The 19509-nt window shown below is 56.8% G+C and overlaps 1 protein-coding gene across 1 annotated transcript; it reads right to left on the reverse strand.

Moving 5' to 3' along the window:
- Positions 1-2348: 2348 nt before the first annotated feature.
- Positions 2349-10126, reverse strand: TRIB1 (tribbles pseudokinase 1). The gene is made up of 3 exons (XM_062187997.1): positions 9122-10126; positions 6989-7281; positions 2349-4641 (listed from the first exon to the last, which is right to left on the reverse strand). Exons 1-3 carry the CDS (start codon positions 9479-9481, stop codon positions 4176-4178), a joined length of 1119 nt encoding a protein of 372 aa, XP_062043981.1. The 5' UTR covers positions 9482-10126; the 3' UTR covers positions 2349-4175.
- Positions 10127-19509: the final 9383 nt, after the last annotated feature.

Here is a 19509-nt window from a genome sequence, read left to right on the forward strand (position 1 = left end):
AAATTATTTTGAAATCCATGCATACTTTCATAATACATGTTTTCCATGCTTTTTTTGAAGACCTCTCATGGACTCCTTCTCTCTTCATCATCTTTAGCAGGAGACGCTGTGTGGTGGCATCACACAGAAACAGCACTGGGCATGGAGACCCAAGACCCAGACCCCAGCTCTGAGCGGCTGCTCCTGAGTGGCTACGGAAAGACACTTGAACTTCAGTTTTCCAACCTATACAACAAGGAAAATATTTAACTTACCTGTTTCATTCAACTGCTTTGTATATTAGAGGGAGCAGAGACAGAGAAACTTCTTTTATTTATTTATTTTTTGACAGGCAGAGTGGACAGTGAGAGAGAGAGAGACAGAGAGAAAGGTCTTCCTTTACCATTGGTTCACCTTCCAATGGCTGCCGCGGCTGGCACGCTGAGGCCGGCGCACCGCGGCCAGCACACCGCGCTGATCCGATGGCAGGTGCTTCTCCTGGTCTCCCATGGGGTGCAGGGCCCAAGCACTTGGGCCATTCTCCACTGCACTCCCAGACCATAGCAGAGAGCTGGCCTGGAAGAGGGGCAACCGGAACAGAATCCAGTGCCCCGACCGGGACTAGAACCTGGTGTGCCGGCGCCGCTAGGCGGAGGATTAGCCTGTTGAGCCACGGCGCCGGCCATGAGACAGAGAAACTTCTAAAAAGTATAATACGGGTAAGAGGTTACAGAGACGTCTGTTTCTCTGCCTCACGAATACGTAATAAAATCTGTTGCCTTTCAAAAGACAGGTGTTCCTTGAACAATACACATGACAAGTACGTGAAGGAGACGAGGGAAAAGAAAAGTGATCAGCTTTCCTGCGTGCTTGTCCTGACCTCTGTAATCTAACTGGCTGTGATTGCCCCAGATTTGTTCCACCTTCGCAGAGATTAAATTTATGGATTTGTGGCATCACATGCCATCCCAGCCAATCCTGACCCATATTTCTCTCCATTGGGTGCATGTAACAACAGTACCAACTGGTGTTGTAACCTTAATTGCTTGCAAAGTGTTTTGAAATCCTTAGATTAAAAACTCGGCCAAGTCCAAAGTGTTAGCATTCTGGATGCCCAAGGAGATACGCTGAGCCCTGTCTAGGTTCACTCGAGCAGAGAGACACTCAAACCTACCCGTTCCAGAGGCTGCTCCAGCAACATCAAGTTTAAGGTCCCAGCCATGGGATGCCCCCAGCCCCAGGCTGTCTCCTCGTTTCTAAACTACCCAAGCATGTGGCGACTTTCCACATTGCTTCCGATGGGCTTTCCCCATTTCTTTTCTGAACTTCCTGGTCCAGGGTCCCCAGTCAGTTGCGCTTACCCCGATGTCACAGGTGTGCTTGCCTGGGCAGCCTCAGCCTGGTCTTACAGAACAGGTGTCGCCTCTGTGCACCTCCTCACGTGAGCGTGGAGTGAGAAGTTAGTCTGTGTTCCAATTTTTGCCGTTCAGAGCTAAAGCTCTGTCCCACAGCGATTGCGCTGGGAGCAGGTGTCAGGTAGGGGCTGCACGGGGCTCTTGGGGTCTTGTCTTTTGCTCTCTAGATCTACTGGTTTCGCTAGTCCACTCGGTTTGTGAAAATTCTCCCAGCTGCACACTTAGATGTGCTTTTTTCTGTATATTCGCCACACTTTATACCATAAAATATTTTAATTGATCTAGATGCTAATTTACCTTCTAAGAGTTGCTGAAGTAACGGAAGCTATTCATCTAAGTCAAAAATCCTTTCTCTACCTGTGGGACTCAAATGAACGTTGCCTTACTTTTTCTTTGCTTCCATTCCCATGTTTATACTTACAGAGGGCAAACGACAAGGAAATGCCTCAGTAGCCATTTTAATTAGGTCTGATGTGGGGGAGCACCCAGGATGCCTTCAGGGACCCATAACTTCTGCAAGAATCACAAAATCCTGTTGGATATCCATGACATTGCTCCAAGGAGTGCTCGCAGCTTGTGTGAAGTCTTCAGGGGTAGGGGACCCAGAAGAAGATTAAAATCTAGGAGGATTTGCAACTCAAGGCTTCTCAACTCCAAATTCAATCCACAGCGCCCACCAACCCAGTTTCACCCAATGGGTCTCACCTCTCAAAGTGAATTTGCCAAAAAAGAAAAAGAAAGAAGAAAGTGAATGTGCCCATTTAAATGGGAAAAAAAAAATAAAAGCAAGCAAATTCAAGTCCACCAAAGGTGAGACAACCATCATCATCCGTCTCCCTCTCCATCTCCTCTTCGAGAGTCTCAGCCCAGGCGCCAGGGGCCTGCACATCCCAGTCCCAAAATGCAAATGGCAAAGGCAGACCGGGTTCAAAAAAACACGAAATTCACCACATCTCTTTACGAAACCAGATTTATTAAAATTTCTCTACAAGTCGGAAATGGCTGTCTCAAGGTTCACATATGTACACATGTACAGGAAGGGTCTAGTGTTTCTAGCTTTCCCGGCAGAAGCCTCGGCCAGCCCAGAACGCATCACAGATACAACAGCAACCACGAGAGCGCTCGTGCGACAGACGCCTGCCCTCCCTCTTCCAGTCCCACGGCTCTGTCGAGGCAACGCTGCCAACAGTCATTCACATTCACGTGGCTTTTAGACACGCGGGTTATTCAGACAGACAAGACGACACGACGAGCCTAACGACACCGGACAGTATGTATAAAAGGTCAAATATATGTACAAAGTACACAGTACGTGAGGTATATGCGGCATTCTCACAATGCAGGTTAGTAGTTTAGTTTGCCTCGGCGTAGCCCTTAAAGCTGGCTGCCTGTTGTTGTGCCATTTCTCTAAATACAGTATGTTTGGTTTACCCGTGTAACCACCAGATTCCAGCACTGTCCACAACAGTGGCTGACGTTTCGTCTACACTTGTTTAATGCAAGTTGCAGTTTCTCCGTGAAGCTCTTCTCTCTTGGGGGGCGTTTCCACCTCTGGGGGCAGCCAGAGGCCAGATCCCCCCCCCCCCACCGGTGAGGAGAGCTGAGGTGGGGGAGAGGAGAGAGGGGAAGGGGAGGGGGCGGCATATTTCTGTGTTGGGAGGTGGCAGAAAGAGGTTGGCCCTCAAAGATTTGGGGCTTGCTCTCACCCCAGCAGCTGATCAGATGGATCTACTCTTACACCACAGCGCATGGGAAACAGGGACACACCCTCATGCCAAACTGCAGGCAACAAACCCTGCCGGAGGCAGAGCATACCCCGAGGGGTCCAAGCAGAATTCCGGAAGTTGGGCTGAGAGTCTAAGACTATCCAACGACCCCTCTCTCCAAAGCACAGAGATGCTTCACGTTTGCACTGGGACTGGGAGACGGGGAGTCTCCTACTCACCCTCCTCCTCCCACACAATGCTCCACCCTTAGATGGCCTTGGGGGAAAAGGATAAGTACTAGCATACTTGGGCAGAACCTAGAAAGCTAACAATCCCCAAACACTCAACTTATTTTTAAAACTCTGCAGTCTCTCTGTTTGAGCTCAGGTCTTTTGGGCGATCAGCTGGTAAGTGCTTTTATAGCTATGGGGGCGGGCGAGATTTCAAGGGCGGGGAGAAGGTATTGGTGCAGAGAGGGTCTGGGTTCAAGGTGCGGGCGGGCTCCTGAGCTCCTAAAACAGTGTGCTCCAAAAAGCAGAGCAGAGTCAAGGGTAAAGTGTGAGTGTGAGAAAGGATGAGTGTTAAACCAAAAAGAACTTTCTGATTCGAGAAGCTGCGGTAGCAACGCCAGCTACCAAAGATGAGTTCCAAGATGCTAGGTTTATTGGCCCAAACTATCCGTCACCCTGTTCAGATATGGTTATTGCCACCCAAACTGCCGTCGTGTGAGCTGCATCATCTTCCACTCGAACGCTCAAGTTCATTCCGCTCGAACACACGGTGGAGGATGTCCAAGCTCTCTGCCACCTTCCAAAGTCGCAGCACCCCCAGGTGTCACAGAGGGGCGCCGGCGAGGGTTCATTCAGAAGGGGAACCACTTTGCAGGTGCAGCCAATCAGAGTGTCAGCAGCCGTTCCGCCCAAAGAAGGCCGGCAGGTGCCACGAGGGTTTCAGCAGTGCTGGCCCCCCCGAGGCGGTCCCCTCTATCTGGTTGGCGCCACGCCCAAGGGCCTGTCCGTCTTTAGAACTGGAAATGCCATGTGTGAGAATTTCGAGGTTTCTGAGGTTTTGGGGATTAGCAGAAGAAGGAACTCATGTCACTGTCCTCCTGGAACTCGGGCACAGTCTGGTCTGCGGTTCCCATTTCCGCGTCGACGTACCCGGGTTCCAAGGCGGATTCGAACCAGGGATGGAGCAGGATCTCGGGAGCTGTGAGTCTCTCGGAGGGCTCCCGTCTCAGGAGGCTGCGAATGAGGCACCTGGCTTTGGGGGAAATGTGCTCGGGAATGCAGAACTGTCCACGTCGGATTTTGGAGAAGAGGGCGCTGGGGTCCGAGTCGTGGAAGGGGTATCGTCCGACCAACAGGGTGTACAGCATCACCCCGAGGCCCCAAACGTCCGCCGCCTTCCCGGAGTAGGTCCCCGTGGTGTTGAGAATCTCGGGGCTCACGTAGGCTGGACACCCGTGCTTGTCTGACAAGGCGTCGTCTTCCCCCTTGATGATGTGGGTATCTTCCAGACTTTCCAGCCTGAGCTGGGTCCTGCCGGCAAAGAGGAACCAAGGCGTTATTACTTCCAGATCAGCACCCACAGGCACAAACAGCAAAGGCCTCGCGAGTGCCACTCACCCCTTCATCCAGTAAGCAGTGCCCTGTAAGTGCCCAGGACTTGGGATTTCACAAGGCAATACACACTGCAATAATTGTTTGCAAGGTAGCGAGAGAGCACCCGGGGTGGAGAGTATGATGCAAAGCCCCAAATAGTATTCATGATGCCGGAGCTCATAAGAGATAGCCTAATGGGGGTTACGCAACTGACAAAGTTCACATCGCTTGCTGTACCACCCGGAGCTTGTCTCGGGGGAACACTGACATTTTCTACAAAAGCTACCAGAGGAAGAACAGGGAATCCTTCAGGGCGCAAACATCCTACAAACCCATCTCTTTTACCACTCCACTGACTGCCGGGCCATCAGGACACACACTCTGCTTCAGAGAACCACAGCCCACCGTCATTGTCATCACGCACAGCCCAGCTGCCCACACCGATACAGACCCACAGGGGGAACTCTGTCCACCTGGGCCCTGCCTGGGATGGCCATGATGGGAAAGTTGCAAGGAATGTTAATTACATTTATTGGGGTGTTTAATTGCAAAGAATGCTTGGCCTGGACCGGAGAGAGAAACAGAAGTGGCTGGTGGACTTGGTGGGGTGTAGGGCCCCTAAAATTCTTCATACACACGCAAACACACACACACACACAGGTCCTTCCTAGAATGGTACGCCAACACGCAAGCATATTTATAGTACACAGGGGTCTCTGTTCAGGTAACAGCCGAACTTTGACAACCTTTGTGCCGGAAGGCTGTCTCATTCAGCACTGGCCACCCAAGTACCCAAGGTCCCCACAGCCAGGTGGGGACTGCCACCATCCCTGGCAGCCTGCTTTTCCTGCCTTTTCTGAAACACTTCCAACTTCACTAAGTCCCTTGTTGCGAACTCAGATGCAAACATGCAGTCCTGGCGGATGGGTCAATTCCTTTTCCTCTTAAAGGTCTGCTGGTTTGGTTCTGTTGTTTTTTTTTTTTTCCTTCCTGCCTTCCTGTTCCCTGGAGTGTAGTATACATGTGCTAACTTCGGTATGTCCTCAGCGTGACCTCCTAGTCGTTATGTAAAATACCCATTGGTTCTGTAAACGGAAAATATGACTCAACGCACACTGTCTGCTCCTGATTGGCCGCTGGAGCACTAAAACCCTGCACCTGTGCTGGTTACACGACTAGCGTCAGCCTGCCATTGCTTAACCCTCGGCTTGCCAAACCCCGTGCCCATGACATCTGCCTGTGCAATGCAGATTTCAAAAGCTAGTAAGGAGGTGTGTAAGGCATGTTTCAGAAAAATGCCTCTCCGTATCAAAGGAGCATATTCCAGGAATTGGAAACCTCTCCATTGCCAACAGTACGCGTTTCTTTGCTAATCAGTATGTACCAATAATTATTGCAAGGGCAGATAAAAAGTCGGGCTGCCTGGCAATTCACCCCCGTACTTTTTAGCGCGCACTGGAGTGACTGATAACTCATGCAGTGAGAGATTCCACGTGGGGGAAGCATTGTGTGAACACAGACAACAAAATAACTCACTCCCACATCTACAAGTCTCTTACTCCTACTAGTCTTCCCACCAGGGATGCGAGCCACCTCTTAAAATCAGGCGCAGTCCCCCCCATGCAGCTTCCTGCACTCTGGTTCTGGAACCTCCACTCTGAATCTAAACACTTCATTATGCTCTTATCAGCTTCATCTCGTCCTTTGTGAGGTAAGCCAGGAGCTATATTTAGCAATCAATTCTAGCCAACTTCCATTTATTATTCAATGTGGCTGTTTTCTGAAGGTGAATCCAAACCGGATTATCTTAAAAAGTCACCAGGGAAACGTGGAGAAAGTATGGGGAGCCCAGCCCGAGGTGGGAAACAAAGGCAGAGTGAGATTCTGCAAACAGGACAGCCTAGCTCCGTCACGCCTTCGAGGTACAAAAACAAGACTTGCAAACTCCCTGTAGAACTCGGTCATTGTGAAGGGCAAAGCTGATGCTCCTACCCCAGAAGACCGAGCTGGTGGACAGCAATGGGGACTAAGCCTGGTCCTGGGGGTAGAGCATCTTGCCGCCAAGTGACATCCGCAGAGGCACCAAGGTGTCTCCAGACCCCGCCCCCCAGAATGTAGAATAAACCAACCTTGGCCATGACTCCTCAGGACTTCTAAAACTACCTCTGGGACAACTGAGCCCCTGGTTTTGCTGTGCACCAACACACTGCACCCAACTGCACGACCCGTGCCTTTACGTGGGTTCCAAGGGGCCACAGGAGGAGGCGCTGTGGCGGCTGCTCACCTCTCCTCCGTGGAGAAGACGAACTTCCTAAGCTTCAGGTCCCCTAGCACGATGGCCGACTGGTGGCAGTGGGCGACCGCAGAGACGATCTGCTTGAAGAGCCTGGCGCCCTCCTCTTCCCGCAGCCTCTTCCGGCTTCGCACGTAGGAGTGCATGTCCCCGAAGTCCTTCTCAAAGAAGACGTAGGCCTTGGTCTCCCCAAGGATCACTTCCACGATGCCGGTGATGTTCCTGTGTGACGGCAGCTGGATGTAAGGCCTGATTTTGTCCTGGTAGTGTTTAATGGGAAACACCTGCGGAGAGAATGGGGAGGGGTGCTTAAGGGGCTGAGAAAGGCGGAGACTAGCTCCCAGATCCCCCAGGGAGCCCGACTGAAGTGCTCCACCTCTGGGCTCTATGCATGCGGCTTCCTTATCTCTGATGCTGCCCCAGGGACCCCTAGTACCCTCACAGCCACTAACCTCTAAGGCTAGCAAACAACCAGAGAGCTACCCCCTCCCCATGAGCGGTTTCAAAGAACAGTCTTCTGTGCCCGCCTGTCAGTCTTCTCCAGGGACCCTGAGAGCTAAGCCCCCAGGGCTCCCACCCACTGGGGCCCTTCCTGGTTTGCAGAGCACGCTGGCGAGAGCCTGCAGGAAGTCCATGTGTCTCCTGCAGAGGCAAAGGGCTCGGCCCAGAGAGGGCACCGGCCCATGACTCCGCAGCCTCCCGGGGGAAGCGGGGGCCACAGAGCTGTCAGAAGGAACAAATGACTTGGCTGGACAGCCTGTGACCAGGCAGCATTAAGCGACCTGCCTGCCGTGTGAGTCAGGTGCACCCAGTTCTCACAGGTGGGGTACTGGACCGTCCCAATGGTTTTTCTTTGTTCCATTGTTTGTTTAGGCCCCCTCCCACCCACCCCGCTCCAGGAATCGGCAGCATCTCCCCTAAGAAGCTGGCTGGTCTCTTTAAGGGCCCTCTGTTTAGTCCGGTTACTCATATCCTAGACTCAACTGGAAACGGTGACACACGGGCTGTCACCATCTGGATTCAGCTATTATCTGCTTGGAGGAACTGGAAGGGGTTGCACAACGGCCAGACCCACCCCACCTCTGAGGCCTGGCTGCCTCCTGCTGCTGCCTCTCCGCCTCCTATCCCACCCCACAGCGCACACACACACACACACACACCCCGCTTTCCCCAGAACAGCTCTCAGCCCCAGTCACCGAAAAAGGTTTCTCCCCGCTTAAAAACCTGGGCTTGATTGTACATTTGCAATTTCATAGGGGCAGGACGGTAGGTGGCAGCAGCAAGCCCTGGAGGAAGGTTGGCGGGGGGCAGGGGGGGCGTCAGGTGAGTTACGGAAAATCCAAGAGCAAGTTTAACTTGGGGGCGCCCAGCCCGGGTGGGCGGAAGGCGGCTCCTCAAGGGGAGCCTGCGACCGCAGTGCCAACCTCCAGGGGCGGGGACGGCCGCGGACCCGGCGGGTTCTGCCTGTCCCAGTGCCACCTCCTCCTCCCTGCGGTGCAAATGCAAACCGCTGACCGGAAAATAAAGTGAATGGAAGCGAGGACGCCTAGCGGGCGGGGGGGGGGGTTCCCCACTTTCCGACTCCGGGCAAATTCCCCCCGCCGCGGCTGGAAGACCCCCCGCCCCGGACCGGCCCTGGGCAGGGCGGTGCTCGCGTGCCAGCGCGGGCTCCCGTCGGAATCCCTAGGGCACGGGCCGGCCCGGGTCTTCCCAGCCGCAGCGGAGCCCCGGCGAGGGGGCGGCCGGCGGCTCCCGGCTCCGAGCAGGCACCCACTGCGGGGCGTCCTTCCAGGACAAGGGCGGGCGGGCGGGGCGGCGAGCAGAATGAGAGAAGGGGAATGGCATGGCCCTGGAATCCATTGCAATTCCACAACTTATATGGGAACGCCACGCGCTAAACTCAGCGCCAAGCAAGGACTATAAAGCAATTGAACCCTGCACTTCCGCTTGCCTGCGAATCCCCCCTTTACACCTCTCTCCAAAAGGGTGAACTCGGTCAATGGCCGCCTGGTCGGGCTCCCCGCACCAACCCGCCCTGCCCCCCGAGCCCCCCGCGTCGGAGGGACGTCGGGCACCGCGCCCCGCGCCCCCGATCCCCCCGCCGGTGCTCCCCGGGGCGCCTACCTTGCAGCGCAGCTCGCGGCCCGTGTGGATGCACAGCGCCCGGGACACATGCTCGCGCTCGGCTAGGGGCAGTAGCAGGTAGTCCGCGATGCGGCTGGGCCCCGGCGCGCTCCCGGAGCCGCCGCCGGCCCCCGGCGCAGCGGGCAGGGGCTGCGGGCTGCACGGCGAGCCGGGGGGGCTGAGGTAGTCCGGGGGGCTTGGGCACTCGGAGAGTCGCGGGCACTTGGCCGCCGCCGCCGCCGCGTCGTCCGCATCCAGCAGCCGTTTGGTCGGGGTGCCCCGAGCGGCCGGGAGCAGCAGGGCCGGGCCCCGGGGTTGCGAGGCGCCGCTCATGGAAGAGCGCACGGGACCGGCCCGCATCCCGTCCCCGGCCGGGGCGGTCCCGGCTTTGTAAGATCCCGGATCCGCGCAGGAAGGCGCTGCGGGCTCGGCGGGGGCGCCGCGACTTCTTCCAGCCCGCGGGATGGAGTTTGCAGAGCGGGCTGGGCTCGGCCCCCACGGGGGCCACAGCGGGAGTGGCTGCTCGGCGCTGTCGGGTGCACACGCGGAGACCACGCTGGCTCAGCGGCCGGGGGGCGGCGGCCGGCTCAGGTCCTCGGACCCCCGCGGCCGCCGACGTGGGGCCCCCGCGCAGGGGGCGGCCGCCGGCCTGCGTTCCCGGGGTCCCGGGCCACGAGCACAGGATCCCGCGGGCTGCGCAGAGCCGCGGAGCCAGCGCACGTCCCGGAGCAATCAAAGCCGAAGCAACTTTTCCGCGGCGCCCGGGGGTCCTGCGCGCGCTCCGGGACTGCGGGCGTGTGCGAGCGGGCGCGACGCGCTCGGAGAGAGTGACTGAGTGTGAGTGAGTGTGTGCGCCGCGCCGATCCCGGCCAGCGCACTCCTCCTTCTCCTTTTCCTCCACCTCCTCCGCCTCCCGGTGACTCACGCTGTATACACACACACACTCACAGGCCGGCCTGTGTAAACAGTTGGGGAGCCGGGTTGTGCAATGAGGTGGCCGCGACGACTCCGGCTCCGCCACCCGGCGAGCAGTCCCCGGAGCGGAGGGAGGAGACTGGGGGGGAGGGGCAGGAGGCTGGGGGGCGGGGGGTGGCCCGCGGGCCTGGGATGCTCGGAGCGGCGCGCGCTCGGGCGCAGGTGGTGCGTCCCGGGCCGCCCGGAGCGCGCGCACTCGGCCCCCGGGCTGGGCAGGGCAGGAGGCGGCGCGCGCCCTCCTTGCAGGCCCCCGGCTCCGCGCGAGCGGCCGAAGGAGGGGGCGGAGGAAAAGTTCCCGTGACGTCAGGGTCTCGGGGACGTGGGCGGGAGGGCGGGGCCTCGGGGGGCGAAGCGGCCGCTGATTGGTGCGCGCGCCTCATTCACAGCGAGCACAATGGGCCGCGGGCACGCGCGGCGCGCTTCTCTGCACCCGCCGCTCGCTGCGGCCCCGCGGTTACGCCTTCGGCCCCGGGGATCCCCCCGCAGCCCAGCACCTTGGGACTCCGGTGGGAGCCGGGGGCGGCCAGGCTGCAGCCAGAGGAGAGGGGTGCGGGTGGGGAGGGAGCCTGCGGCGGGTGATGAGTTCCAGAGACAGTCATTCACCCCCACGCGGTAGTTCCGGGGAAGACCTGTGCGTGGTAGTGGATGTGGCTTCCCCCCCCCCCTTTCCTGCCTCCTCCCAGCTCTAATCCCCAGCGTCTGTTCGCTTCCACAAATAGAACCTTCTGTTGGACGAAACGAAAGCAAACACGGGGCCTTCTGCGCCGCCTCCACCTCCTCGCCGCCCGGATTGCACGGAAATAGCTTCCCCAGGCTCCCGGGCCGCCCCTTCGCGGTGACTCGCAGAAAGAGCTTCCTGAGCCAGGCGGGTGGGAAACAAAGGGTGTGGGAGCGGGCGGAAGGGGCCCACGTGGCCGCGGCCGCCGGATCCCTGCCCCTCCCCGGGCCTCCGCACGCGCTGCGGAGTCTGGGGCCCGGGTGCCAGCCTGGGCGTCGGGGTAGGTGGGGGGGTGGGGGGGCAGTCATTGCGGCCACGGCCCCGTGGATGCTGCAGAGTGCCTAGGGTGAGCGCGGAGTGTGCGCCAGACCCTGCGCCGAGCTCCATGAAAACAGCTCGGAATCGGAACCTGGTCAGTTTAGAGCCCCTGGACGCCCAACGCAGGCGACCTTGAACTTCTGCTAAATCGTTAACTTTCTAAAACCAGGCGGAGCCCTAGGAATACATCCTTGTCCTTATTAATTCTCCGTGCATTCAACAAGCACTAAGCGTCCACTAAGGGCTAGGCGCTGGGGATTAATAGATGAAAATTAAAGCAGCAATAACAGCTCGAATTAGATGCGGCCTCCAGTGTGGGAGTCCCTGTGCCTAGCGTGGAACCTGTGGGACCACTACCACCTCCTGTGGTCCATGTCACGGAGGAAAACACTGAGACCCAGAAAGATGGGGAAATAGCTCACACGTGGTGGAGCAATCAAGCACTTAACACACCATTGGGGACCCAGCGGAGAGACGGCAATTTGTAGGGGGAGAGAGGATTTAGGGAGGACTCAGAAGAAGATCCTTGAGCTGGGGCCGAGTGGGACTGTGTGAGCGTTGCTCAGGTCCAGGTGGCTATGAACAGTGCTGGTGGCCAGCCGAGGCAGGGGTGTAGGGAAGGGCCGGGTTGGCTGCAAGGGCGGTGGGGAGCTGAGCCAGCCCCGGCAGTCTGAGAGGTGGTAGGGAGGGCGCCAGTGGCACGCTTCGTTCTGTGGCCAGGAGGGAGCCCCCCTATGCTTTTGGTCTTTCAGGGTTATTTTGTGCAGGAACTTAAAAGAGGCACTGAGCCGCCAGCTGCACGGCTTGGTTGGCGTGGTCCAGGGGCATCTTCCTCCAAGGTATGCACCTTGTCTTCCTCTTCTCTGGGAATGGCACCCCTACCATTCACCAAGCCCCCGCCCACCCCCCAGGGCCAGACTTTTCCCTGGAGTCTGCTTTTCCCAGCAGTCATTGGGTCCACTAGACCTGTTTGCCCCCAGGGCCATCCTCTCCCTGCCTCCCCTGCACAGCTCCCAGGGGTTGGCCCTCAAAAGCTCTGTTTCCCAGGCCCTCTTGCCCACTGGCTTCCAGCCCAGGTTGCCGGGTACAAGGCGCTGGAGGGAGCTTGGCAGGTGGGAGAGCGAGCGTGGCCAGGCCGCTTTGTCTCACTCTTTGCGTGGGGCAGCTGGCTGCCGCTCCTGTGTGGATCCAGTCGCTCTGGGCGGCGGCTGCGGTGCGCTGCCCACGTGCCCTCTCAGGACCGAAAGACTTCTGCCGGCTCTGGACGTGCGCATCAGGAGCCCTCCGGAAATGGCCTTGACTCAGAGCCACCTTGCCCAAGGTCACGCTGCCTCCCCGTGGGGCCCACATCTGCTGCTGCTGATGGCAGAAGAAAGGTTGGGTCCTTTTGCAGCGACGTAGGCCACCTCTGAAGGGCACCCAGCTTCTCCTCCCCCCAATCCTTCTTTGTCTCTCTTCCCTTCAGTGCAAGCCCCCAGTGAACCTCCTGCTGGTCTCCTGAGAGTCCTCCCTACCTGCCGTGGGCGCCCCCTCTTCATGGTCCCAGCCCGTCCCTGGGCCTCCTAGGATCAGGTAACACCACCATTGCCCCTCCAGCCCGCAGGTGGCAGCAACTTTCGAATCTCCAGGCGCCCCCGGTTCCATTTCTGCTTCTGCTCTCCGGGTACCTTTTTAACTCATTTCCCATGGTCAGCGGTTCCTCTCGAACTTCCTGGCTGGACTTCATTTTCCTACCCAGCCTCGCTCTGCTCCCATAATCGTAGGAGTTCAGGACCTTCGCTTGGATTCCTGTAGTGGACTCCTACCTGAGTCACTCCTACATCCCTTCCACAGTGAGCACCTACCGGTGCCGGCGCACCTACTGAGTGCTGGACATGCAGCGGTGCCCAAATCCAAATGCGTCCTTTACCCTCGCAACCCCTCCCCCACACAGCTATCAGAGTAATTTTCCTAAAATTGGAATTTGATCGTATCATGCCCTGGCCGAAAGCCCTGCAGGAAATCTCAGATAAAATCCAAACAGCACAATGTGGAGAAGTCGGCCGTCTTCCAGGCCCACTTCCCTCTCTGGCCTCCCTTGCTGCCTCCCCACCTCTGCCTGGGAGGGCCCCCTCCCCACCTGCCAATCCACACCTCTGAAGTTTTACCTGTGCTGTTTCCTCCCACTGGCATCACCCCACTCCAACCCCTGCCTCCCCCACCAATCTAAGGGACTCTTACTCATCCTTCAAAACACCGCTCAGATGTCCCCAGCACCTGCGGCCCGATGTACGTGTCCCCCTGGGCGCTCCCAGGTCCTCCATCTGATCCTCCGACGTGACTCTTTCCACTCACCTGTGTTCCCGGAGCGCCTGGGTCCTGGCCTATTCAGTTGGGTGTCTCCAGCCTTCCGCCTGGTGTCCACTCTAAGGGGAGCTCAGGAAGGGTTCGCTGAGTCCATGCATTCAAGTCACAGTTCGTCCCAGGGGGACCTGAGAGGAGAGGTGGAGGGGAGAACCAGCAGGCAGGCAGAGACGGGGGCTGGAGGGGAAGACGGCGACTTCAGAATCAGACGTCCGTACCGCCTTGGGAGGCAGCAGGCTGCACACTGTGGGGAGAGCAGGAGCTGAAACCCTGGAAGCCTGCAGTCCACATGCACGGGAATCCTTGGCAGGGCCCGAGGTCAGGTAGGCCAGGGCCCAAGTGTCTGGACCGCCGTGCTGGTGAGGTCGCACTGGGACTTCATCGGGCTTTTCAGAGACGGACTTAAAGGAACCAGTTGCTCCTGATGCGCCTTGGTTGCCTCACCAGGGAAATGGGTAGGACAGACACCTGCTTTTGCAGGCGGGGCCACGTGTGTCAATTTTTCTGGATCAGGTTGCACTGCGGATGAGCCAGGCTTGATTTGTTCCCATTCATGCCACGCTAGGGTCGTGGCTGCCACTGTGGAAGGTTCTAAGAACCAACAAGGTTCTTAGGGAAGCAGATAGGTCCACTATGCGAACAGCACTTTTGGGTTATCCACCTATGCACAAGTGTGCGAGATTATCAGGTATGGGAACACCTTGATTTTAAACAATATGTATGTAGTCAATAAATACGCATTGTAAGCTTGCCATATGCCAGAATGGAAAAAGACCTTTACTGTGGAAATCCAGGCGGACCAATACAAATATAGAAAGAAACAGGGTGTTAATTAGGAAGCAATTCTTCCCACGTTAAAGAGTGTTTTGCTTTAGAAAGGGATCGACCACACGATGCCATCAGCAAGGTCCTTTGGAAACCAGAACCACAGTTGATGGTGTGTGTGCATGTGCGTGTGTGTGTGTACACACGCGTGCATGTCCTACGTAGCCTCTGCTCAATGCTTAGCTGACTCTGGGTGTTGAACTGGGAAAAAATTGATTTACCTCCAACTTTTCAGGAACCCGTGTATTGCCTAACACAGCACAGCGTCCATCGATTTTTCTGGACAACGCTGAGCTGCTGTGCGCTCAGCCCTGGTTCACTCTCATTCATGCCCAGGCAGGGGCACAGCCGCATTGGTGGGGAGGGCCACAGTGTCCTGGACACTGACTACAGAGACATCCTCAGAGCTGCCCGGCTTCCAGCTGGCGTCTCCCTGCCTCACTTTGTGCAAGGCCTCACAGCCCGACACAGTGGGTATGCGTTGGATAGACCATGCTCCTTGATTGTAAATTATATTAAAAAAAGGAATATAACAAATTTAAATCATTTTTAGGAAGCATTTGTTGTGTTTCTCCCATATGCTAGACTCTGTGTTGTTTAATTGAAAGTCCAAAGCAATCTTAGAAAATATTATTACCCCTATTTGTATGGTTGCCCAAATAGGCTCAGAGAAGTAGATTAACTTGTCGGAGGCCACACAGCTAGAAGGTGGCATAGTTAGAACTGGAACCCCATTTGGGCTGGCCCCTAGCCACGCGGTTCTTACTTTAAGCATCACCTGATCGCCTACTGAAAAGAAATTCTATCTGAACAGTTCTCTTTATCTGAAGAGCCGGGGAAGCCTTCAATCCACTGACCTTCCCCTAACATTGTAGAAACCTGGTCAGGGGGCGCCAGCAGGGGCGTCTGGGCCGGGACCTGTTTTCCCTCCTCTTGCCAGGACCGCCAGGCCGTGTCTCAACCCTAGGCCCCCACCACCACCAGGGGAGCTGCCCCTCAGCCCTTCCTGGCTGCTTGGGGACTTGGTCCGCACAGCAGTGCCATCTGGTCACCTGGGGAACATGGACCCTGCAAGCAAGTCCCCGGCCTTCGGGACAGGGAGCGCTGGGGTCCCAGGTACCTGGAACTCGCCCTAGCAGGGGAGCTGCAGGCTGTGCCCGGTGGGGAGGGTTTGGCTGGAGAAGGGCCAGAGCAAAGGTGGCCCAGGAAGCAGTCTTGGGCTTTCCACCAGAACCCTCTCCCTCTCTCTGTGTGTGTCCATTGTTGCCAGCTCCTGCCTGAATCTTCCCCCTTTTGATATGGTCTGTGATCAGCACAGTCCCGAGCCTTCCAGGAACAAACTGTAGTGGGAAAGGCAGCATTAACAGAAATACCAGGGTCATATAGGAAGTTCATGGAAACTTGGAATTAAAAGTTAATTGGAGGGGCCAGCACTGTGATGTAGTGGGTAAAGCCACCACCTGCAGTGCCAGCATCCCATATGAGCGCCAGTTCAAGTCCCGGCTGTTCCACTTCTGATCCAGCTCTCTGCTGTGGCCTGGGAAAGCAGTATAAGATGGCCCGAGTCCTTGGGCCCATGCACCCGTGTGGGAAACCTGGAATAAGCTCCCGACTCCTGGCTTTGGATCGGCACAGCTTTGCAGCCAACTGGGGAGTGGACCAGCAGATGGAAGACCTCTCCTCTCTCTGTGTAACACTTTCATTGAATAAATAAATCTTTTTTAAAAAATTTAATTGGAATGCATGCCCACCTTGGGTCAAATGGTGAGACACCCTTCACTTCCTTCTTTAACCTGTGAGTTTTCCCCGTCCACTGGTTCATTTTTGTCTTAACTCCTTTTCCAGCACTGGACAAAAACCAAGGTCTCCACCCCTTGGCTAGGAGATCCCCCCAACACACTCCCCTTGGCTCTGCCCTTAGCTCCTGCCCTGCCAGTCATTTGCCCTCACTGAGACCGCCTGTCTGCTGAGAAGGGGCTGGGAGCAGAAGGCAGCAGGGGGTGGCTCATGCCACCAGAAACCATTCTGTCCACCACGCAGCTTTGTCACCGGAGACGTGTTGCTACCACGGCCAGTGGAAAGGGCTCCGATCTTCATGTCAGAAAGGGCCTGGGGTCGAAGCCTGGCTCTGCCGTTCGCTCAGATTCAAATATGGATTTGGACAGGTCGCTTCTCTTCTTTTTTTGAACAAAGATATTAAATGGTTAATTTCCAAACTGGGTTCCCTGGAGCCCTAGGGTTTCGCAGGGGCACCTCGAGGAGGGAGCAGGAGACTGATGTGGGATTCTAGGCTGCTCATTCCAGTTGCCATCCAGTGTTCTATGTCCTGGTTCTTCCACAAGACCTGCTCTAGGCCGGCGCCGTGCCTTAACAGGCTAATCCTCCGCCTTGCGGCGCCGGCACACCAGGTTCTAGTCCCGGTTGAGGCGCCAGATTCTATCCCGGTTGCCTCTCTTCCAGGCCAGCTCTCTGCTATGGCCCGGGAAGGCAGTGGAGGATGGCCCAAGTGCTTGGGCCCTGCACCCCATGGGAGACCAGGAGAAGCACCTGGCTCCTGGCTTCGGATCAGCGAGATGCGCCGGCCGCAGTGGCCATTGGAGGGTGAACCAACGGCAAAAAGGAAGACCTTTCTCTCTGTTTCTCTCTCTCACTATCCACTCTGCCTGTCCAAAAAAAAAAAAAAAAAAAAAAAAAAAACCTGCTCTAGATTTAAAAAAAAAAAAAGTTGGAAAACCATTGACCTTGGAGGCCTCTGAGGTCCCCTCCAGCACGGATTCTTTTGTGGAAATTCGGGAGTCAGCAGCTCGGAGCCCACAGCTCACCTGCAGCTGTGTTTTGTGAGCCTGTCTCAGTGTTGGTGACTCTTTGAGGAGTGACGTGTGCGCTGTCTACTTTCCCACAGTCCCCACCACTCCTTATTGCCCACACCCTCGGCTTCACATCGATCTCAGCTGCCTGGGTCCTGGAGACGTTTGAGGTTGCTCCCCAGAGGTGCCCCTCTGTGACCCTTTGTTCCCGTGAGGCCCTCCAGACGGCAAGAAAGAGAGAAGCCCAGAGCCTGGAACCAGATATTTCGCAGAGTGGATGCTGCCACAGGGGTGTCTGGTTACGTTAGGGCTTCCCCTCTTCCCTCTCATTTGCTAGGCCCAGATGACCACCCTCAGAGTTCTTTTTTCTTTTTATGAAAGATGTGTTGTATACTTGAAAGGCAGAGTTACAGAGACAGGGAGAGACAGAGATCTTCCATTTCCATCTGCTGGTTCACACCCCAGATAGCCACAACAGCCAGGAGCATGGAACTCCATCTGAGTCTCCCATGCGGGTGGCAGGGGCCCAAGCACTTTCCCAGGGGCCCAAGCTTTCCCAGGCTTCCCAGGATGGGAAACCTGGAAACCGGATGGGAAACAGAGCGGCCGGGACTCCAGCCGGTGCTCCAATAGGAGATACCAGCATCACAGGCATCGGCTTAACCCGCTGCGCCACAGCGCCAATCATTTTGAAAATACAGTTGCAAATCCTTCTGCACGTGTTGCTTTGAGAGGCGAGGCCTCTTGAATCGTGGCCTTGTGTCTGATTTGGCCAATCAAGTACACCGAAGGTGACATTCTTAAGACTCCCTCTGTCGGGTCACAAAGGGCTTGGCAGCTCCCGCTTTGTTCCCTGGGGCACCGGAAGTGGCAGCCCCGGGAAGCCAGGTGAGACTCTTACCCACCCCAGAGGCACACTGCTGGCAGGCCGCAGGTAGGCCCCCAGGTGCCAGAGCCAGCTGCCACTGGCCTGGGCTGCTCAGTCCAGCCGCCACCAGACAGATGGGTGAGGGGCGGGGGTCACCTCCGGGAAGAATGTTCCAGCTCAGGCCTCAACAAGGGCAGAGCACAGCCTTCTCCCATGCCCTGTGTGTCCTGACCCCCAGCTTCATTCTGGGATGGTTCTGCATGACTCTGGTGGTCTGGCCAGCTGGCCGGCCCTCGGCAGCTGACAGGGCACCACCTTCAGACGCGAACTAGAAAAGCTCACAGTGGGAGGCTGAATCGCAGCCTTGTACACCCACACCCCGGTGCAGGGGAGCCCCAGGAGCCGAGCTGCTGGGCAAACACACAGACGACTGCCCAGCACCCCGCAGAGCATGTCCTAGGATTCGGGGAGGCCCCTGGGCTCAGCCCATCCTAGCCGGGCCGCGCATGTGAGTCATCTGGACACATAAAGCGTTCATCACACACACGCACACACACATGCACATGCACACACATCCTACGGGCTGCTTTTTCCTTTTTCTTATTAAAAAAAAAAAAAGTCCCCACCCTGCTGAGATCAGATCTGCAGGCTCTTTCCTGTTGCACCTTCCTCCAGTCGGTCTGCGCTAGGCAACCGGCCAAGCCTGCCTCCCTTCCTTCCTGAAGGGAGCCAGCCCCTGGGCACATGGCTGTTTGGTTTCTCCGCTTTCCGTTTTTCACACCTCCAGAGCTGAAGGGCTGCAGAGTGTCCTGAGCCGCGGCCGATGCCACCCAGCCGCCCATCTCGGAGGCCGGCGGTCCTTCTTCTCCGCCGTATGGGCACCAGCATGGACACTGCCAACTCGCTCTATGCAGCCCTGCCAGACAGCACTCTGAGCTGTCCACACTGCCTGTGAGCTCAGGCCAGCTCCTTCCCCAAGACCACGTCCCTCTTGGATTATTTGCCTTTGTTGGGGAAGGGACTCCACCTAAACTGAGCGCCGTTGCTGTGTCACTCACTCTGCTTTGCATACATTATCTCCTCTGAGAAACGGGAGGCTCAGAGAGGCTAAGTAGCTTGCTCAGGGTCACACAGCTAAAGACAGCAAGTCAGGATTTAAACCCCTTGCGAGGCCCCTCTGCTTCTTCATCTCCTCCCTCCACTTGGTTCCCCAGGCTTGCTCTCTCCTCGCCCTATTCCTTCTCTGTAGGGAACTGTACATTACGGGGGCTGGAACTCCACTCGGCCTCCCCTGTGGGTGTGAGGGCAGGCCTACCTAGCTCCTGTAAAACACAAGTCAGTTTGCCAAAAATGCTTTTTAAGATGGCTCGTACCTTGGACCGGGGCTCTGGCCGGGATCCATGTCCTTGGCCTGCGTCATTTGTCACTCAGCTCACTGTGCTGGGCTCCTACTGTGGCCAAGTGCCATGTTAGACGCTGGTAGTAGAGAGATAAGTGAGCAGCAGCTCTGTCCTCCGTGGACTCACAGCTCTGA

Source organism: Lepus europaeus, chromosome 4 (assembly GCF_033115175.1).
Source record: "Lepus europaeus isolate LE1 chromosome 4, mLepTim1.pri, whole genome shotgun sequence".
Taxonomy (NCBI): domain Eukaryota; kingdom Metazoa; phylum Chordata; class Mammalia; order Lagomorpha; family Leporidae; genus Lepus; species Lepus europaeus.